The sequence below is a fragment of the Myotis lucifugus genome, unplaced genomic scaffold (assembly GCF_000147115.1).
Source record: "Myotis lucifugus unplaced genomic scaffold, Myoluc2.0 scaffold_282, whole genome shotgun sequence".
NCBI lineage: Eukaryota > Metazoa > Chordata > Mammalia > Chiroptera > Vespertilionidae > Myotis > Myotis lucifugus.
In genome coordinates, this window is record NW_005871330.1 from 12,375 (window position 1) to 34,570 (window position 22,196).

A 22,196-nucleotide genomic window follows, 5' to 3' on the forward strand; every position below is an offset into this window, starting at 1 on the left:
CAGGTCTCTGACCCCCACCGAGGCGCTGCAGGGCGCCCTCTGCCGGGTCGCAGGGGAACAGCGGAGCAGACCCACGGACATGGGAGGTCCTTATTCCCTTTCCTTGCTGTCCTTTCAGGGAATCCGGGTCCGAGGTCTTCCAACTCCAAGTTCTTGTCTTCCCAGAATGCAGCTCAGTGCCAGTGTGGATGCATCCCTGACGCAGTCCCTCCCTGCCTGTCCACCCCCACCCCATCCAAGGATCATCCCGTGGGCCCCACTCCAATAAACTACCCGAGAAGAGGCAGAGCCCCACAGGGAGCTGGTCAGGACCCTGAGTCTGGGTCATGGCCAAGTGTGGCTGGAGCCCAGCCTAGTGCATCCTCAGGACTGGTTGCCTGTGGCCCCGGCTCCAGGTCTACTCATCCTGAAGCTGTCCTCTCTGTCTCCGGCCACCAATCAAGTTTTAGCTTTTTTGTTTTGTTTTATTGCTGCTGCTGTTCCCCCTCCAGCCCTAAGCTCCCACCTGCCCTCCGATGATTCTGGTCTGAGCACCCCTCTAGCAGCCAGCTCCCTCAACAACAGTAACAAGACCTCTCAAAAAATAGGCCATTATCTGCTGCCTCTAGGCCTGTCCCACCTGCTGCTTGGCCGACTCCTGAATTCTGGTGCCACATCCCAACCATCAGCCTTGTCCTGGGTGGGCCAGGTTTTGGTGATCGCGCGATCCTAGGTATTTTGCTTTTTAAATAAGGTTTACAGCCCTGCCAGTGTGGTTCAGTGGTTGAGTGTCGACCTATGCACCAGAAGGTGGCGGTGTGATTCCCGGTCAGGGCACATGCCCTGATTGTGGGCTCGATCCCCAGTGGGGGACGTGCAGGAGGCAGCCAATCAATGATTCTCTCTCATCATGGATGTTTCTCTCTCTTTCCTTCTCCCTTCCTCTCTGAAATCAATAAAAATATATTTAAAAATAAATTAAGGTTTATACATGTGCATATGTGTACCATATGCATGTTCGTTTTGTAAATAGCAAATTTGAGCCCCCTTTCATCTATAAATATAAGAAAGGTTTGACTCGCAGTTACAATATTGATGCAAAAAGTGTGCCCTACACTTCCCAAGATCCCAAGAACCATGAACTGTTTTGTGTAAGAAAAACTAAACGAAGAGAAACACCCATCAGTAACAAGAGTGGCAGTTTCCAATGCATTTCGCTGTGAGGATGTAAGCAAAGGCCGGGAGGCGGTGGATGCCCCAGGCAGGAGTTCTGAACATTTGTTGCCCCTTCGAACCAACTGAGAAGCTTGATGAAAACAGCAGTGCCCGGGCCCCCCTTCCGGCCAATGAAGTCTAGGGAAGGGGCTCACTCAGAGACGCTGCCAGGACCGAGAATCACAGCTCTTCGCCGCTGCCCGCCCGCCGGGAGCTGCCAGCCCTGTGGCTATTGCAATTCGGGTTGATTAGAATGAAACAAAGTGAAAAATCCCCTTTCGTAGCTGCACAGGCTACATGTCGAGGGCTCAGCAGCCACATGTGGCTCACGGTTGGTTGTCATATTGAAAAATGCAGATGACAGAATGTTTCCACTGTGGACAAGAAGGGGCCGCGTACTCACCTGACAAGCTCAGGGGAGGCCTGCCTGCTGGGTCCTGCACACGCAGAGACCGAAAGGAGCCGCACAGGACGGTCTGACATGAAAACTTTCTGACTAAAAGCGAGCCATGGCGGGTAGTCGTGTCCTAGGCCGGCATCTTCCCTGACAAAGGTCAGTCTGTACCTTAACTGCGCCTGTCCTGTTGCATCTACAATAACACCTTTAGGATGTCAGGGTAACTTCCCTTTTCCACACCCTCACTGCCCCAGAGCAGAGACCACAAATCCCCGCATTGCTCTGTGATCGTATTAACTGTTAACTGCTAACTCCCCTACACCCACCAATGGAGAGAAGTATGTGTCTCTATTCATTTTACTTTTTATCCGTTCCCAGAGATTTCCCTGCCGCCCCAATCTATCACCAATGGACTTCCGGTAACTCCTTGCACCCCCTCCTTTGATTGTAATGTATAGAATAAGGTGCGAAGCTGCCATTCTCCGGAGCACTTTCTCACTCCGTTGAGATTTTGCTTCCCAACAGTTGTCATCAGTTGGGCTCAGATAAGCTCATAAAAATTATCTGCAGGTTTAAAGGTTTCTCATGGTGACACATCCCTGCAGGAAGGTCTAGGTGGCAGGGCTGCCCATGGGGTTGCAAGCCCTGCCTGTTCTTGGGGGCTGATGTGGGCCAGTGGCCCTTACTAAACTGGAAGTGGTTTTCTGAGTGAGTTCCTAGGCAGGCTGATGGCCGTGTGTGTGTGTGTGTGTGTGTGTGTGTGTGTGTGTGTGGTGTTAGGTCCACTCTGGTTCCTGTTTTCTGCTCAGATGTCACCCTACAGAGTCAAGAAGCTTCTGGAAGTGTGTCCCGGGAATGTCGAGTGGAGACGCCCAGAGGCCCCGGGCCATCCTTGCCAGGATGGTGAGCATCTCCCACCAGGAGGACAGGTTACAGGTGTGTGTGTGTGTGGGGGGGGGCTTGTGTGGGGCCCCCAGTGCCGAGAGGACAGAAGAACCGGCGCCTGCAGGAAGGCCTTTATTCCTGTCAGGTGAGCCACTGCCCCCCGTGTCAGCCCTCCTCGGGGACACTGAGCCTCTCCTTCACCCCACAGGCCACCACAGCGAAGAAGAACTCGGGGAAGAAGGTGCGCACGTACACGGCGGCCTTGGGGATAGGGTTGGCCATGAACACCTCTTGCTTCTTCCGTCTCACCGTGCGCATCACCTCCTCGGCCACGTCCACTGGGTGCACCCCATAGGTCAGCTTCCTGGAAAAGACTAAAGAGCCCCAGCGGAGGGCACGGGTTCGAGCCCCAGCAGGAGCAAGCTGGTCAGGCCCCTCTGCGCGCCCAAAGGCAGGGCTTTGCACCTCAGCTTCCTCCTCTGTAAAGTGGGCGCAGCTTCCTGCACTATTAACTTCACAGGAGCCGTAGAAGGGATGAGGAGGAGCTGGGAAAAGCTAAAGGTGTCGGGGGAACTCAGGGGATGCTGCTGATCGCAGCTGTTTGTGAAGCTGTGCGTGGCCTCCTGGACTCACTCCCCCATTGTGGTTCACCCTGACTCCCTAAGGTGGACAGAGCCTCGGGCTGAGGGCAGTGTGTAGAGCATTCTAGCCTAACAAGAATAATAACGTGCTGGGAACTGCTCCAAACCCTCTGGGAGCCAGAGCCCTCATTCCTCCAAGTGACTCCATGAGGTGGATAGCACCATCCCTCATTTTCTAGACGGGAAACTGAGGCACGGAGAGGAAGGGAATTGCTTGTGCTCAAACATCTAGTGTGTGACAGAGGCAAGCTTCAGATGCAGGCAGCTTGGCTCCAGACTCAGCCTCTATTCTAGGGAAAGGGGAGCAGGCTGTTCTTCACGACCAAACCTGGGAAACTGAGGCTCAGAGACAGGCCGCTCCATGGCCACGGTCACAGAGCCTGTGAGTGACCGAGCCCAGCTGGCCCTGGACTGCGGGTTACAGGTTAGGATTCTCTCGACCTGGTGCCTCTGGACTGAAGTTCTGGGGCCCCTCCCTGCCATTAGGTGGTGCAAGGACCCCACGCCCCAGTCTCATGCTTCTGGAAGACACCCCTCCCCTTCCCCGGACCCAATAAAATCAGGCTGTCCTGAGGGCACCCCCTATGGCCCCCCTCCCGCCCCCAGCTCTCCCCACCCGTTCCTCTGGCTCCAGGGAAAAGCTCACATTTGCAAATGGAGGCCTCCCAGCCCCCCTGGCCCGGGTGCGCATGGTAGGACCGGATGAAAGTCGGGCTCACGGTGCTGACCACCACGTCGTACTCCTCCACTTCGGCTCGGAGGCAGTCGAAGAAGCCGAGCGCAGCGTGCTTGGAGGCAGCGTCTGGGAGGGAAAGCAGCCAGCGGTGGGTCAGGGCGCCACCCCGCTTCCCGGAGAGCATGTGGACAGGGCGCCTAGTGCACATTCCTACCAGCTCAGCTGGAGCGGGCCTGGACTCACTTTCCTGGGGAGGAAGGAAGCCCTGTGATGGAGGGGCAGGGCCAGAGCTGGGGTTGAATCCAGGTACCACTTGCCCACTGTGCAGCCTCGGCAAATCACTTTACCTTTTCTGAGGCTCAGGTTTTCTATCTTTAAATGGGGATGGGCCTGGCTGGGGTGGCTCAGTGGTTGAGTATCAACCCATGAATCAAGAGGTTATGAAGAGATTCCCGGTCAATGCACATGCCCAGGTTTCAGGCTCGCTCCCCAGTAAGGGCCGTGCAGGAGGCAGCCGGTGGATGTTTCTCATTAATGTTTCTATCTCTCTCCCTTCCTCTCTCTCTAAAAATCAATAAAAACATACTTTTTAAAATATGGGGATAATATGACCCTTGCCAAGTTGTGAAGATCAAATGACACGTCTACCACGTGCCTGGCCCACGTGTGAGCTCCCCTTCCCTGCCAGGAAGGCTGTGAATTGGGGCAGCTGCTTTAGAAAACAGTTCCTTAAACACTGAGGAGTCCCACACGAGCAATGAAAGCATGTGTCCACACAAGATCTGGTCCATGAATGTTCACAGCAGCATCATTCATAATGGCCCCAAAGTCCATCAACCCAGACGTCCATCAGCTGATGAATGATACATAAAATGTGGTCTATCCGTACAATGAAACGGCATTCGGCCATCAAAAGGAGTGGAGCTCTGACACGTGCCACGGATGAACCTTGAAACGTCCTGCTGAGTGAAGGAAGCCGGTCCCCAAGGCCCTCGCACTGATGCCTCGTCTATGTGAAAGGTAAAGTCACAGGGGCGATTGAGCCGGGCTGCGCACCCTGTCTGTGGGGAGCGGCTACAGTGTTTGGACAGGTTCAAGCCTCGGACTAATGAGAGGGCACAGTCCTCTCGTGGCCACGTGCAAGCCCAGCTTGGAGGGCAAAGCCCTCCCAGCACAATTATAGCCAACAGCTGTAGCTGTAAGCGTGAACCTATGGTCCAAACACGTGGCTCCACGTGTCTAAATATGGGCTTGATAGAGTTCAGGTGCATGTAAATGAGTAGGATAGAAACCCACGAGAATGTCGTAAACATTTTGACCACGCCCCTACTTTGCCTCGTGGAATCTGGCTATAAAATAAAGACACAGCTTGTAGTCCATGGCATCAGAGAGGGCAGTGTCCCGCCCAGACCCAGCTTTCTTTTCTTGTCTGTCTTTTCTCCATCCTTCACCGCCCCCTCTCAGGGTCACCAAACCTGGCTGAGCTGGCTCGGCACATAAGGTGCCCTGGGGCTGAGTATGCCATGGCCATGCCGGCTCGCCACACCTGTCCGGAGTGTGGTCTTCGTCTGGCACTGATCACGTTCAGCCAGGGATGTCCTGACACTGTGAGACATGAGCCTCCGGGGAGCGGGCCCTTACTTTCCTGTCTCCGGGTCTACATGGCCACCCTCAGGCTATGGGTGCTCAAAATAGGAACTGAAGGGGTGAGAGAAAATGCAACAGGCCATTTCATTTTTGGACCTTCTCCCATGGCACCATATGCCTCGTCCTTGACACAACACCTCTTGTCTTATAAAACATGGAAGACAAAACATTCCTGTCTTGGCAACTTACAGGCTGTACGGAATGGAATCCCAAGCTTCCCTTGGATGTTGTTCACGAGCACGATTTGGCCCGTCCTCCGGGAGATCATGTTGGGAAGCAGGACTGGAAAGCGCAGGACAATGAGTCGAGGTTAAAAACCTGAGACCAAGTCAGCAGGAACGGGCAGACCTCCCCCAGACCCATTTCTCAGGGCTCCTCCTTCTCCCGGTGACAGGACGAGTATGGAACGGACCCCCAGCCATCACTTGTCCAGTTTTCCTAAGAGTGGGCTGGTCTCACCTGGTGAATTGCTGGGCGACTTTCAATGACCCGCCCATGTGCACAGTGACACGATTTCGATAGCGAGGGAGGCAACCCCTTTTCAGTTCTCCTCTCACCGCCAGTAGCAAGTCTGCTGTTGGTTCCAATGTGCCTCCAGCACCCTCATGCATGTGCTAATCTTTTAACAAAGCGAGGAAAGACCTCAGCCCTGGGGAGAATTTTCTACTTTATTCTGGTTTCAGGTTTCCTTCTATTTATGGGGAGAGAAAGGGGTTTCTAATTTATGGTGGTATTAGAAAGATTTCCTCCCAAAGTGAATTCCTTTAAAATGGAGAGAATTGCCCTGCCCGGCTTGGCTCAGTGGATAGAGCGTCAGCCTGCGGATTGAAGGGTCCCAGGTTTGATTCCGGCCAAGGGCACATGCCTGGGTTGCAGGCTTGATCCCCAGTGGGGGGCGTGCAGGAGGCAGCCAATCAATGATTCTCTCTCCTCATTGATGTTTCTATCTCTCTCTCCTCCCTTCCTCTCTGAAATCAATAAAGAAATATAAAATAAATAAATAAATAAATAAATAAATAAATAAAATGGAGAGAATTCAGAGAAAGATATGAAGGAAGTAGCAGTACCGGTGGAAGAGGAATCTGGCAAAAGTTAAAAGACTCAACTTTCTGATGGTCACCTGAATCCGGCGCCTGCGTGCTCGAGGCGGGCGCACAGAGACTCGGCCAGGGAGTGGAGTCCAGGCTCTGCACGTTAGAGGCGCAGCCAGGGAGACACCCAGCCCTGGCCTCTCCCACTCCACTGTGCATTCCTCACTTGGGTGTCCTCGAACCCTGACCCCCCAGAGGTTAACTGAAGGGCACAGCTTGGCGTGTCCCCAGGGACTGGGCACCCTGTTAGAAGCTCTGGGAGGTCATCTTTCTGCATGAAATATTTTTTTTCCTTCTGTGTCATCGTCGCTATTAGCATGGAGATTCTGGCTGCAAAATCCTGCTCCCTCAGCCTCCGCCAGGGAACCCCACTCCCTACATGTAGGAATTCTCTATGCTTATATGCTCCTTCTTGGGGTTCTGCTTTGCTAAACTTTTTGTGGGGAAGGGACTTCGCCTACTGGTCCTATTCCATGTCCTCTCCAACCCCAACCCCCTCGGCTTCAGACCTGCATTTGAACTTGGCAGTGAAAAATGCTCACACAGGAACCACCACTTGACCCTTAAAAGGGATTCCTGCCCTCCCTGTTTCTTGCAAAGGGAGCGACAGTATTCTGGGTCCTCTTGTACTTTGGGGATAAACTGTTTTCCTCTTCATTACTGAGGGCAGAAGCTCTACCTTTAAAAAAAAACTGTCATGGTTAGAAGAAGATCGGCTGCAAGGCTGATAGGTCAAAATCGATGCAGAGCATGAAGACAATGTGCAGAGATATGGGATGGGGTCGGAAGGGAGCCATGGATATAATGAGGAGAGGGTGGGAGGGAAGGGATTGGGGAACGGGCCTCAGAGAGGGAGGTTGGATAGACCAGGAAGATGCTTCCAAAGCCCCTTTCCTTCCATCAGCATTTACAGTCAGAATGTCGAAGGCTTTCACCAAATATGTAGGGATTTTTCTGAGGGGCTGGAGACTTCTTCCAGAATTGGATGCCCGTCTGTCTACATAACGGAGCCCTCCCTAGCAGCTGGTGGCCCAGAAGGCCAGAGGAAGGTCACACTCACGAGACCTTTGGTCAGTGTGATGGGCCCAAAGTAGTTGGCATCCATGATCCTTCTGTCCAGCTCCAGGGAGATCTTGTCGGCTGGCCCCTTCACCTTCAGGCTGGCGTTGTGGATGAGGATGTCCACGCAGCCGTAGCAGCCCAGGACCTCCTTGGCCACGTCCTGCACACAGCTGATGTCCGCCAGGTCTAAGAAGACCAGCTTTGGGGTGAACGTCTGCCGAATCAACGAGACAGTCAAGACACGCGTGGGAACACCCCCTCTTCACACATTGGGGCCCTTCAATCGAAGAGCCGCCCCTTTTTAAATTCAGAAATTCAGACACATGAAATGACTCTGAAAACTGACGAGGAAAAAGCAGAAATGACCACGGGAGGGAGGGAAGTGATACAGGCTGCGTCCTTGGGGACCAGAGCCACAGCAGCCGCAACACAAATCCAAACGTGCAAATACGCAGCCATAAGTCTGCGCTTTTGGCCTCGGGGCCACAGCTAATGATCCAAGTGAATATGGCCCTTCACACGGGGCTGTGTCCTGATTTCAGTGGTGGTGTCGTTATTTAAAACGTTTCTGAGCTTTCTGGAAACTGCTTTCCAAAATAGCTTACAAGCCACATCTGGCTTAAAAATTTTTTCCCCTTTAATTTTCAGTTGCACTTGACATTGAATATTCTATTAGTTTCAGGTGTATAGCATAATGACTAGACATTCTATGACTTGCACAGTGATCCCCCGGTAAGTCTAGTGCCTCCCTGACATCATGCAGCGTTACTACGATATTACTGACTCTATTTCCTAGGCAGTACTTTGTTTTGTAACGGCCCACATCCAGCTTTGCAGCCAGGCATGGTGGTGAGCTCTAGACACGTGTTGTCATGGAGACTCATGTTTAGAGGGATAGGGATGGGAAAACTAATGAGGCCATGTGGTTAAAACAATCTCAGTGGTTAACAGACACTAGTTCCAAGATACAACCTTGAAAAGAGGGTCTCCTGACCCAATTTGCGTGGGGAGTTAAATACTCTTTTAAGAGGCACACAATGCACCTCATTAGCATGTCAAAGGCTCTGGAAAGTCCCGTGGGAAAGTCATCAGCCAGAGGAGCGTGACTTACTCAGCATCTCCGCACCACTGCCCTCAGAACCTCGTGTTCGCTCATTCCCTAAGAACGTCCTGGGAAACACACCTTGAAGGGTCATGTGCTGTCCTGTTTGCTCCACCTTTTCATCTACCACACTTGGGTCTGAATTATTGCTGGCTATTTCCAAACAGCAAGTTCAACATCACGGGCAAAGAGTTAAAAAGTCCCGGAGGGAGCTGAAGGCAGTTTCCCAGACAGCGCTCCGGAAACGCTCTGAAAACAGCAGCGGCACTGAAATACGTGGTCACCTCCCAGGTGACTCCTTAGGGGGGGTTTCTCCCACTGATCTCTTTGAAGAAAACATCATTTGAGGTGATATACCCTCCCTCTGGATCCTCTTTGGCTCTGACTTAAATAGAATGGGGTGGGGGTTGGGGAGTCAGTGGCTGGAGGACACGATTAGGCCTGGCCAGTGGTCAGTGAATTAACTGACCCCTATGACTGGCAGACATGCTGTGTCAAGATGAGCGAGGCCGTCGCCTTACATCCCCCCGAAGTTATCACCACATTTCCCCCCATTTGACCAGAGAGCTGCTCTTTAACCACCCGCGAAGGTTACGGGTGCCGGGAGCTGTCCAGGCTGCCTGCCGAGGCCTCACCTTGCTGGGGTCAGCCACGCTGATCAGGGCATCGTAGAGGTTCTCCAGCCTCTCCCAGTTCTTCCCGCACAGCACCAGCCTCGCGCCGCCCGTGTGGAACACCCGGGCGCACTCTGTGGGGAGAAGGAAGGAGGGCGGGGCGCCCTGTGTGGATGGAGCCACGGATGGTGAGCCCCTCTGCAGTGCAAATTCAAAAATTCAAAGAGTCTCAGAGATCAACCAAAGGCCTTGTATGCATGCATAGAAGCCTAACCAATGGACACAGACACCAGGGGGGTGAGGGCATGAGTGGGGAGGTAGGGGGGTATTGGGGGGATAAGGACACATAGGTAATACCTTAATCAACAAAGAAAAAAATGGAAAAAAATTTAAAAGACTCTAAAAGTCTTAGGACCCTGAGGTCTTTTAGAGGTCATTTCACTCCACCTCCTCCCTGGGCTGGGATCTGTTCTCATTGCTACCCTTGGTATGTGGCCTCCTGTGACAGGGACCCCATCGTGGGGTGGGACAGCCCTTTGTTCACAGGTGAGCTCTGATTATGAGAACATTCTTCCTTAAACTGGACAGAACGATGACCCTGCCCACCGAGGCCTTCTGACCACAGCCCTAAATATATCTCAATCTCAAGATATCGGGAACAGCCCATGTATTTTTCAGACCAAATGGCACCAGTTTTCTTTACATAGTCTCTGTAGATAAATACTCCAGCCAGGGTTCTTTTTATTAAAAAAGCAAACCTGCCTTCTGTCTAGTCCATTTGACTCTGGACTAACTCCCAACTCACCCAATACAGGACTTTCCCAACTGGGCAGTGGCTGGTAGGCACACTGCATTCTTGGGCAGCAATAACACTGCCATTTAAGAACAATGAAAGCTAACATATCTCGAGAGTTTACTTGTTCCAGGGACTCTTAAAGGAGATGTACAAGTATCAGCACATTAAATTCTCACAGTAGCCCGCTGAGGCCGTCCCCTGGTTGGGCGGCCTGGAAGCAGAATCGGGGTGGCCAGGATTTACTGAGCGTGCTCTTCAGGGAAAACCTACCAGGAGTTAGGCCTCGTGTAGTGCCAGGCAAGGATGGGGTCCCAGGTAAAGTCCAGCCGTGGCGGGATCCAAGGAAGGCTCTGGAGCAAACCCAACCGCAGAGCTGTTCTCCCTGGAGGCAGGGGGCCCGGACTTTCCTACCCCGGTGCCAACCAGTCGCTGACTGTGCTGCCTCCCCCTGGGTGTGAGTGCAAAGGGTATTTAACTCCTGGGCAAGTCAATGTCCACAGGCAGATAGATGGTGAGTCTTTGAGCCTCGGCAGCCATAGCACCTACTGGGGGGCGGGTGCCTGCTACTGTCCCATTGCCCACCAAGCAGAATGCGGAAGGCTGGCTGGGCAGCACCGGGAGGCTGGGTCCGAGGGTAACGGCTCGAAGTGACCTTATGGGTGTGATAGTCTCCTGCGAGCTCAGCGGCCGGTGCAGGTGAGAGAAGGGAGCCAGACAGGTGGCTGGGACAGCACTGTGGGCAGGGGGTCGTGGTGTTGGAGAGAGCGTGACTGAGGTGCTGAAACGGGCAATGTAAGCCAGATGGGAGCAGGAGAGACGGCAGAAGGGGCCAGAGAGAGGAAAAGCTGATCAGGGCATCGTAGAAATTCTGTGTTACTTTCCTTTTCTACCTGGACCCACCAGAGTGGCTCCCACAAGAAAGGGAGGCGAGAAGGGCCATTCTGCCATCAAGGAGGTCGAGATCAGAGAATACACCATCGACACTCCCAAGTGCACCCGAGGCGTGGGTTTCAAGAAGCGTACCCCTCGGGCACTCACAGAGACCCGGAAAGTCGCCACGAAGGAAATGGGGGCTCCAGGTGTGCGCACGGACACCAGGCTCCACAGGGCTGCCCGGGCCACAGGAATAAGGACTGTCCCACACCGCAGCCCGGGGGCCGTGGTCCAGAAGACTTGAGGAGGATGAAGAATCACCAAACAAGTTCCACGAGCCTGTCACCACTTTCAAACCTACAAGCAGTTAATGCGGGTGAGAACTAGCTGCTGCTGATCAAAGAAAGCGATAAAACTCCAAAATAAAGCGCCACAAACTGTTAACAACGGCACCTTCAATCATTAGGACCACAGAGAATGGAAGGTTTCTCTAAACCAGTGATGGCGAACCTTTTGAGCTCGGCGTGCCAGCATTTTGAAAAACCCTAACTTAACTCTGGTGCCGTGTCACATATAGAAATTTTTTGATATTTGCAACCATAGTAAAACAAAGATTTATATTTTTGATATTTATTTTATATATCTAAATGCCACTTAACAAAGAAAAATCAACCAAAAAAATGAGTTCGCGTGTCACCTCTGACACGCGTGTCATAGGTTTGCCATCACTGCTCTAAACATAGGTATTTTATTGAGAAAGAGGCATGATTGTGGGTGGTGAAGTTCAATAAAGATGTGAATTTATTTGCAGCGGATTTGATGCAGGAAATCAATGTTCCAGCTTGCCTTGGAAAGTGACAGAAAGATCTTAAACTTCACTTGGAATAATAAATATGCAAGAAAAGCAAAGGCCATTTTGATAAACGATATTGGGGATGGACTAATTGAATCCGTTGTTAAAATGTATCATAAAGCTACAGGAATTAAAGCAGTGGCTCAAGTATACATAGAAAATTTGATTAAAAACAGAGCCACCTATTCATGAGTTTAGTATTTAATGAAGTTATGAATCAGTGTGAAAAGAACATATTATTTAGGGGTATTTGGACCACTGCTTAACTATTTGGGAGGGGAAAAAATCTAGATGCAATATATTGAAATGCATTAAATAATTAAATGTAAAAACAGAACCATAAAAGAACTAGAAGGAAGGAGAGATGAATATATAGCCCTGCTCCGGGGAAAGATCGTTTAAGCATGAAAGGAAGAAATCATAACAGAAATGATTTATAGAGCTGTATCCTTAAAAGAGCTTCCTTTACATCAGAAAACATAAATAAAAATTAGGACCGAGACAAATTGAGGAAACAGGATTTTAATTGGAAGTTTGACCAGAGCAAAGAGATCTAAAATTCCAAAGTTAGTGGCCAGTCTAAGATGTAAATTTTCAAAGGGATGAACCAAACCCTGTTTTAAGGGTCCATTTGTGTCCAAAAATAGGACACAAATGGATCAAGAAAGAGGAGGAAGGTCTTTGAAGAAGGAATTTTGGGGGAAAGAACTGTTAGGTGAGTATTTGCCCATTTCTCCCTCCTAGAGAGAAGGTGCCAGAGGGCCCGTGCCAACAGCTCCCTAGGAGCTCCCTGCAGCTGGGATCCAGACCCAAGTCTGAGTCAGACCTGAGAATCAAAGGAAAGGGCCATGGGCCAACAACTCTCCCCGGAGCAGAGGAGGGGAGAGAGAGCTGGCCGCCCCATGGGGTGGGTTTGTATTGTTGACGACCCCACCGCACAGCCACAGCGACCAGACGTAGGGTGTGGCTGGTTGGGAGCTGGCAGGAGGGGTGCAGACCCTCAAAGATGGGCTGAGCCGTGACTGAGCAAGCAGAGCACAGCCCTTCACAGGAAGCGTGAACGGATGTTCCCGGGAGAACTCTGCTGGACCCCACACTCCCCCCGAGGAAGACTCAGACTCGGTTTAAACATGCGCCATCTCCCAAGTGTCAGGCAAGTCAGACTGATTCCCACTCTCCTGCTACCTCCTCCCAGACGGGTCAGGAAGAGCGGCCATCTGGCGGGTAACCTGCCCTCCGGGAGGAGCGGAGAGGGGAAGGAAAGTTCACCTTCCATGAGAATTGGCACCTTTCCTAACGTATTGGAGGGCATCCCATTTCTGAATCGACAGAAATGTTTTATAGCCACAGGGTTTTGCATAAACTAATAGTATCAGAAAAGTCATGGCACCACCCGATTTTTTAAGAGAACCAAAATGCAGCCCAGCTGGTGTGGCTCAGTGGTTGAGCAACTAACGATGAACCAGGAATTCACTGTCAGTACCCATGCCCGGGTTCTGGGCTTGGTCCCTGGTAGGCAGCGTGTGGGAGGCACCAATTGATGTTTCTCTCTGATCATTGATGTTTCTATCTCCCTCTCTCTCTCCCTTCTTCTCTGAAATCAATAAAAGCACATTAAAAATATCTAACAAATCAAGGTGCAGAGAAGTAATCCCCGCTGCATGTGTCACCTCAGCCCCGATTCCTGCTGGTTGCACCTGTGAGCATCATGAAGGGGCTGAAGGCAAATAGATGAGTGAGTGTTCCTGAGTGGGTGGGGGTCTATGCCTTACGTTCTTTTTACTTAAAAATTCTTTAATATCTATGGCTTTTATAGAAACAGAATCCATTTGGAGGGAGGAAGGCTTCCGAGGCTCAGCTGTCATTTGAGCGGCAGCCTCTGGGTGTGGGGCAGCCACGATGGTCAGCTGTGCTGGTCGGGGTTTTACAGACCAGAGAAGAGAGGCTCAATGACATGAAATGATTACCCCGAATCCACAGCTGATCCCCGGTGAAGCCAGGACGTTACCCCACGCAGTGAGGTTTCCCACACTGGGCCGCCTCTTGGTCCATGCCCCCTGCTGAGAAAGGAGCATGTTGGGGAGGGCTGTCACCTGCCCATACTCCCCCACCCTCTCAGGAAGATGGGACACACTTACAAGCTGGGCAAGGGGCAGGTGAGAAGCCTGTGGCCCAGAGCCAGACCAAACCTGTGGCCTTGACCTCATTAGGAGGGGAAGCCAGGAGTGCTCCCTACCATCATCCCCTGTCCCCTCTTCTCTGCTGACACCGTGCCTTTCCCAGGCCTGGGAGATGGCCCAGTGGTGCGATCGCTGCTTTGGTCCAGCAACCCCCAAAGGCACAGTCCCAAACACGTGGTCAGTCATTCTTGCTGATGCAAGGCGCCAGGTGTGCCCAGGTGTTCTTATTTTTATTCTTTCTCAGGCTGGCCCAGCACAGCACCTGTCCTGTGTCAAGCAAGTGGGCACCAGGCTTTTTCTCCTTCAGGCAGCGAACATAAGTCGAGCCCTCAAATCTAAGATGCCAGAGACTGCAAGTTGCTTCCTGACATCAGAGATATTAAAATGCAAACAGATGGCCTGTGAATGCTGTAAAGTGCTGTTGATTGAAAGACAAGCAGCTCGATCTCAGAAATGTTTGACGATGAATCGTCGTGCATCTTAGAGGCGATGGAGCAGGCAGGGCTGTGCTCTCTGAAGTGCAGTGGTTAGGACTTTTGAGCGTTACTCTTGCTGCAGCGACAGTGGGTCCCAGGTCACTCGATTCTTGACTTGGCTGAGTGGTGTGGGTTTGGGTGAGGGTTAGATGTCCTGATAAACAGCTGTTTCCCCAGTAAACAGCTGGGCGCTGGGCTCCTTGTTGCTCCCCCGGGTTAGGTCAGGTTCCCTGGGCCCAGGGCTGTGCTGTGTGCTGTGCACAGCCCATGTCATCTGCTCAGTGCCTCTCACTATTTTCTTGCCTTGGACCTGAGAAATGAGGCGTTTTGAACCTAGAATCGCTGTGGTCAGCAGCGTGCTCTGGCTCGGCATTTACTTAAGGTCACATACACCCAGCTTCTCAAGGTACTTCTAGACACTTGGACTTAATTTTTTCTGCTTTGCCTTTCTTTCCAGAGCGGGATCCATACCATACAGTAAAAAACAACAACACTGACAGTAGTCACGACAGCGACTAGGCCATGGACCTCAGAAAATGCCATTTGCCCCTGAGGTGTATTCGCTTGGGCACTGGATGTGTACAATGTGTGACTGTGACTTAATGAGACTTAAAAAAACAGAGAGACCACTAACACACGCATACATCTCCCAGCAGTGGAGAGAACAGTAGCTCTATCTAGGAAGACAGAAAACCAGGAAGGGCACGGAGGAACCGAGCAGCCTCCTGACCAACAGGACCTAACGCACATTTGCAGAACACTCTACCCAAAGCAGCAGGATGTGCATTGACTTCCAGGGGCTGTTCACTGAGGCAGTTCACTTCCTGGGCCATAAAACACACTCAACAAATTCAAAAGAATTGAAATCACACAGAGTATGTTCTCTGAGCATATTGGAATCTAGTTAGAAATCAACGAAACAAGTACATAACGACATACTTACCCCAAGGAGTGCCTTCTCTCATCAGATGGCCACTTTTAGAGGATGGTCCTTACATACACATTTGGGGGGTACTTACTACACACCCAGCTTTGAGCTAGGTGGTGGGGACACCGCAGGTGACCAAAACAGTCTCCAGCTCAGGGGGCTCATGTCTAGAGACCAACTGAGAAATGCATGGATCCGGCACAGTGTTGGAAGGGCACCAGCGGGTGTGTTTCTATGAGGAGCTCGGGAGCCCAGCGGTCAGTTCCTCGGGGACACCAAGGCGTCAGGGTAGACTTGGTGATGAAGGGGCCCCATGTGCAGCTGGGCTGATGCTGGTGGGCCTGCTCTACTTGGAGAACAAGGGTTCCCCGAAGACTTTGACTCTGAGTGTCTGTAAGTGGGTGTCTCTGCTCCAGTTCCCCAGGACAACTGCTGCTTCCTGTTGTCTTGAGTCTGGTCTGGTTGACAAATGTGTGTGTGTCCTGCTTTGTCCCTGTAGAGCAGCGGTTCTCAACCTGTGGGTCGTGACCCCTTTGGGGGTCGAATGACCCTTTCACAGGGGTCGCCTAAGACCATATATGATTACATATTGTTTTTGTGATTAATCACTGTGCTTTAATTATGTTCAATTTGTAACAATAAAATTGGGGGTCACCACAACATGAGGAACTGTACTAAAGGGTCGCAGCATTCGGAAGGTTGAGAACCACTGCTGTAGAGTCTACAGTGTAGACGATGGAGTTCATGCCCCCTCCCTCTTGAGTCCTGAGTGGAAGGATGCAGGCTATATCCTCTTTGGGAATTGCTTCTGGGACCCACATAGGGGCCACACAAAGAACCTAGTTCATCCACCTTACACTTTAAAAAAAATTACATGGTGACCCCAAGTTGATCACCCGCTGAAATGGAGCCCATTGTCAGGGCAGGCAGATTGGCTCCCATTGGGGCGCCCAAGAGAATGAGGCCCTGAGAGAATTCCCAGCAGGAGGACGAGACATCCAGCCCCCCAGGGGGACTCCTTGGAACGGGCAGTACATCTCAGCCCTCAGGATGCAGTGAACTCGATGGACACTTGCTAAGTGACCTCATGAATGTTTGGCAGGTGTGTTCTTCATTTGGTTAAAAATAACAAAACAACAGCAAAAATGACACCCAGACCATGTAACGTATGGGCTGCCCTACCATGGTTAGAAAGGACAGAGTCAAATCTTACAAGCCTGAGGACATCACGCCACAGATACCGCCCGTGGAAGGGCCCTCTGAGACCATCTCATTCAGGGCCTGCAAACGTAAATGCCTCTAAGGCCAGGAGGTAATGTGCTTGAGGGAGTCAGGTCGAGTGTGGCACCTGAGGATCAGTGGGGTGGTGGGGGGGGTTGGCGGGAGGGGGGATGGGGGTACAGCACACCGGAGCATGAGAGCATGCACGCCCATCATTTTACCACTGCTCACACTTGAGTGGTACCCACTACAGCTCTGGCCGCTGCTCCAAGAGCGTTCTGTCTATTAATTCACTAGTCCCTCACCACAATATTGTGAGGTGGAGATTACCAGTAACCCCACTTACAGATGAGAAATCCAAGGCAGAGAAGTGACACCACCAGAGAAATGAAAACGGTAGAGCCAGGAACTGAACTGAGCTCCCAAGTGTAGGCTTATAACCAACACACTGCCCCAGCTAAGGGCTTTCCATTTCAAAATTTCTGGAGACTCTATGAGAGCAAAACAAGCCACACCTGCAGCCACTTAGGCTGTGAGTTTGCAGAGATCCCAGGGCCCTCATTTCTCAGGCGAGGGAGCTGCAGCCTCCAAAGGAGAAGGTTTGCACCATGTGTGACCTGCTGGTGAATGACAGACGCCAGGAGAGAGCGCGGCCTTGACCCCCACCCGCCTCGCAGGCTTGCCCGCACCCCACCCTGCGGCTGCCTATCCCTCGGGCAGGAGTGGGACCGAGTGGGGGTGAAAGCGGCTTACCCTTGCCCAGGCCTGAGATGGCATCGGTGATCACCACCACTTTGTTCTGCACGGCCGACTTTGACCACAGCCTGGACACCTCTTGGTAGATGAAGAGAAGGCCGCTGATTCCCAGCAGCAGCAGAGGCAGGGCGAGCACTGCTGTGACCCCCATCTTGTTCTGGGGGAAGAGGCAAAAAGGCACTGGCTTTGCACAGGGTTTCTGACCAAGACACCGGGGGCGGGGGGTTGGGGGGGGGCGGGGGAGGCCCAGGGCTGCAGGGTGCAGGCCCTCGTGCACCAAGCCCTGAGTGCCCTCAGGAGCCGGGCTCTGTGCAGCCCCAGGCTGCTTCCGAGCTGAACACCCTGCTAATCCCCCCCGGTCTGATACATAGGAAATTACTCACGGCGTCTCCGAAAGCAATGTGAATCCAGGGGCCTGCCCTCCCGAAGGTTAATTATAAATTTAATTAAAACGAGTCTGCATTTTTGGAAGGAAGTCCATGTGTTAAGGCCACTTGCTTGGGCCCTAATGGCTATTTATAGGGCTCAGGGCACTGGAGGGCTTTCAGGGTAAATATAGTGTCTGTTCTGAGATTCGCGGACACATGCTGGCCGGCTCTGATTTCAGGGCTCTTGCCAGCACTCTGACAGCTCTCCGCTTGCCTGGCTATTGGAGGTTCCTCTGCCGTTCGAGGCTGGGTATCCGGGGGCAGGACCCGGGATTTCAGCGCCAGCATCCTTGCCCTCGCTTCCTGTGGCCCTCCTATCAGGTAGCTGCCGGGTAGCTCGGACTGGCCTGGCAGCGAGCCATCTGGCCTTCCCGTTCTGGCTGGGGCTGAGAAGCATAGAGAAGCTGTTCAGTGGAATGGAGCCTGTGGCAGAATAAGCCACTTGGAGGTGTGACAGGAACGATTAGAAAGAGCAGGGTTTGGGGAGCGTTGCTCACTCGTCATGGTAACCCATCTCACTGAGGCCCCGCTTCCTCAGCGGTGCAGTGGGCATCACAGTATTATCGTGCAGGACTGTTGGGAGGGAAAATAAGACACTGCCTGTTAACCCAGAATAGACCCCATCTCACAAGAAGAGGACTATTGTTATCTTTAATGATTATTAAGAATTTATCCCGCCATAACCAGTTTGGCTCAGTGGATAGAGCGTCGGCCTGTGGACTGAAGGGTCCCGGGTTCGATTCCGGTCAAGGGCATGTACCTTGGTTGTGGGCACATCCCCAGTAGGTGTGCAGGAGGCAGCTGATTGATGTTTCTCTCTCATTGATGTTTCTGACTCTCTATTCCTTTCCCTTCCTCTCTGTAAAAAAATCAATAAAATATATTTTTAAAAAAAGAATTTATCCCAAATGTCAAATATTTTAATTTTACAAGGGAAGCCGGAAGGATTGGAAATGGGGAAACATAAATAGCTAATCTCCAATTCAAGTGCTCACACCATCAAAACCCAGGGAACCGATCATAATCACACCTTCATTTGTGTGGGGACGATCATTGGGCTGACCAGGAAGTGGGGCAAGGAGCAGTGCATGGGGTGGTGGTGGGGAAACGGCATTTCTTCCTTGGAAATTAAGACCGACCAGAAACATTGTTCTAAAAACAACAACTTTTAAAAAATTTTTATTTATTAATGAGAGAGAGAGAGAGAGAGAGAGATCTGTTGTTCCGCTTATTTATGCATTCATTGACAACCAACTTTTTATTGACCTGTAATCTACTAGAAATGTGCACATATCCTAAGTGCGGCACCTTCTGAATCTTCGTCAACCGAACATGTCCCTGCAATCAGCACCCAGATGAAGAAACAGAGCACTGGTCCTGGCCTGTGTGGCTCAGTTGGTCGGGCATCACCCTAGGCACTGAAAGGTTGAGGTCGATTCCCAGTCAGGGCACATGCCTGGGTTTCAGGCTTGGGTCCCCGGTGGCGGGTGTGCAGGAGGCAGCCAATTGGTGTTGTGGTCTCACATTGATGTTTCTCTCCCTTTCTTTTCCTCTCTCTCTAAAAATCAATACAAATATATTTTTTAAGAAAGTAAAGAAACAGCCCTAGCTGGTTTGGCTCAGTGGATAGAGCGTCGGCCTGTGGACTGAAGGGTCCCGGGTTCGATTCCAGTCAAGGGCACATACTTAGGTTGTGGGTTCGATCCCCAGTGTGGGGCATGCAGGAGGCAGCTGATCAATGATTCTCTGTCATCATTGATGTTTCTATCTCTCTCTCTCCCTCTCCCTTCTCTCTGAAATCAATCAAAAAATATATATAAAACCCTAATATGCAAATAGACCGAACAGTGGAACAATTGAACAACCAGTCGCTATGACATGCGCTGACCACCAGGGGGCACGCACGGAACATGGAGGGCATCGGCCACAGTGGGATGGTGGAGCAGGTGAGTGAGGGCACCAGACCAAGGCGGGGCGCCAGTCACTGTCATCGGGGCGAGCCTCTGGTGGTTACTGAAAATTCTTTGCTCCTGCGCCGTGGTCCCACCCGGCGCTCGCACCTGCTGCTGGCACCTGCCTCGATCGCCCCTGAGGGCTTCTTCACCTTCCCCTGCTTCTGAGGGGTGATCGGGGTAGCAGCTGCCACTCTCACCTGTTGACAGTGCCGGCCCCATTCACACCTGCTGCTGACACCGGCCCCAATCACTCTGTGCTGTCAGCGGTGCGAGCAGGGCCGGCGCCGTCAGCATGTGGGAACGGTGAAGGCAGGAGGGGGGCTGCTGGCAGACAGGGGCTGGGAGGGGCCGGAGGGGCTGGGAGGGGCTGGGCAGGGGCACGGATGATGGGCCGAGACCTGCCCCTGTGCCCACCACAGCCTCGAGGCTCACAGTTCCTTTCAAGGTGCATGAATTTGTGCACTGGGCCCCTAGTAAAAAATAAAAAAAGTAAAGAAACAACATTGACAACATGCCCCCACCATGTCTCTTTCCAGTCTATAAAGGTAACAGCTTCCTAACTTTTAAAAGTATCTATTAGGTTTACTTGTGCATTAAAACATTTCTTTTATTTAAATAGGTTTACAAGTCGCCCTAGCTGGTTTGGCTCAGCGGACAGAGCGTCGGCCTTAGGACTCAAGGGTCCCAGGTTCGATTTCGGTCAAGGGCACGTACCTGGGTTGTGGGCACATCCCCAGTAGGGGGCGTGCAAGAGGCAGCTGAATCGATGTTTCTCTCTCATCGATGTTTCTAACTCGCTATCCCTCTCCCTCTCCCTTCCTCTCTGTAAAAAATCAATAAAATATATTTTAAATAGGTTTACAAGTCATTACTGTTTTTGCTGAACATTGCGTTTATGAGATGCAACCATACTGTGTGCAGTTGGAGATCTTTCCTTTCACGGTATGAAGACTCCTCACATATTACATTTCATTCCTCTGGGAGCAGGCACTGGCTGGTGTGAGATACGGGGCTGTTACAAATAGTGCTGCTACAGACACACGGCTTTTGGTGACGCGAGCACTATTTGAATGTGAACGCATTGGGCCTTTTGGATGACAGAGTAAGAAATGTTGGCTCTGATGACCTTCGCATCTGAAGACGTTGGCTGAAAAAAGTAAAACGAAGAGGTAAACGTAAAGCCCACCCACCGTCTTAGTGTCAAGGATTCCTTAGAGTTAAGTCCCGGTGCCCACTCCACACCCACAGGCAGGGATGGGGGCATTTGAAATTCACGGAAATGATGAGTCAGGAAACTTCCAAAGAGCATTTTTTGGGGAGCAGCTTACACTGGGAGGCTTAAAACAATATTACTATTACAGTGTCTCCGTGCCAAGGTTGGTTTGGTCCTTACAGAAGCTCAGGACACGTACTGTGCAGCTGTGGCCCTGCTGTGATCGGACACTTTACAAGTCCTTCGTCGGAAGACCAGCCCACAACGGTACAGGCTCCTTGGCGAGGAGGCGGCATCCGGGTCTGCTGTGGTGTTGGTGGCGGGCTCTCTGCTGAAGAAGATCAGCTGACAGTGGACGCCCATGCCCAGGTGTCCTGAGAACTGGCCGCCTCTTCCACAGTCACGCAGGCCTTCGCAGTGCAGCTTTCTGTGCTGCTGAAAACAGCGAGTCAGGGGACAGCATGGCGCCTACAGACTAGTAGACACCCCCAGATTTCAGCTTCATGTTTCCAGCAGACGAGTCAAGCTGTGTGTACACATCATTCAAAGATTCTATTCTTTCAATTCTTTTTCATCCATCTGCTGTGGGTGAAGAGAAGCCCGGGACCCAGCATGCCTTCTCTGGGCTGGGCTTATTCTGGAAAATTCCACTTTATGCCTCTTCAAATATGCGTCGTTCAACAAAACACTGAATTCCATGGGACCGTCATGTGCTGGGCAGGTACTCGCTGGAGCCCAGACATGGAGAAGGGACTGGGTTTGCCCTTAGTGTGTGGCAGGGGTGAACGTTACAGTCGCGTAAGCAGAGGGAGGGATTTTATTTGAAACATTCATTTCCCCTCCCCCCCGAGAAATGATGTGTTCACTAAACACAAATACATTTTGAAATGGATCTGACATACCTAGCATTGCTAGAACTTGGTGGTCCACACCCCTCTCTCCCCTCAACCGCAGACTATGTGTCTAACAACCTGTGGCCTCAATAAAATGTTACTTTAAAATATTAGATAAGTTTATACAATATTGTAACTGAGCACATTAGGGGACATGCAGTACCCGACTGCCTCAAACCAGATTGCACGCTTAGCACTGTTTATTTTTAGAAGCAAAAGTGCCTGGCAATTTAAGCACAAGCATTCAAACATTCGTTCCACTGAACTGAGATAAGGTGTCATTCCATTCGACTGTTCTCCTTTTATCATTTGATT

General features: G+C 51.6%; 1 protein-coding gene across 1 annotated transcript; it reads right to left on the minus strand.

Annotated features, from left to right (window-relative positions):
- Window positions 1-2,593: 2,593 nt before the first annotated feature.
- Window positions 2,594-17,886, minus strand: DHRS7C (dehydrogenase/reductase 7C). Its single transcript, XM_006099722.3, has 7 exons — window positions 17,776-17,886; window positions 17,390-17,549; window positions 9,331-9,443; window positions 7,597-7,807; window positions 5,630-5,722; window positions 3,764-3,919; window positions 2,594-2,850 (listed from the first exon to the last, which is right to left on the minus strand). The coding sequence occupies exons 2-7, from the start codon at window positions 17,541-17,543 to the stop codon at window positions 2,642-2,644; spliced, it is 936 nt and encodes a 311-aa protein (XP_006099784.1). The 5' UTR covers window positions 17,544-17,549; window positions 17,776-17,886; the 3' UTR covers window positions 2,594-2,641.
- Window positions 17,887-22,196: the final 4,310 nt, after the last annotated feature.

Excerpts from the sequence above, each read along its gene's own strand:
- DHRS7C (XM_006099722.3), bottom strand. The coding sequence starts at position 17,543 with ATGGGGGTCACAGCAGTGCTCGCCCTGCCTCTGCTGCTGCTGGGAATC. Across the intron at positions 9,444-17,389 it reads CATCTCAGGCCTGGGCAAGG|AGTGCGCCCGGGTGTTCCAC; the intron begins GTAAGCCGCTTT and ends TTCTCCCCACAG. Across the intron at positions 7,808-9,330 it reads GCGTGGCTGACCCCAGCAAG|ACGTTCACCCCAAAGCTGGT; the intron begins GTGAGGCCTCGG and ends TTGATTCGGCAG.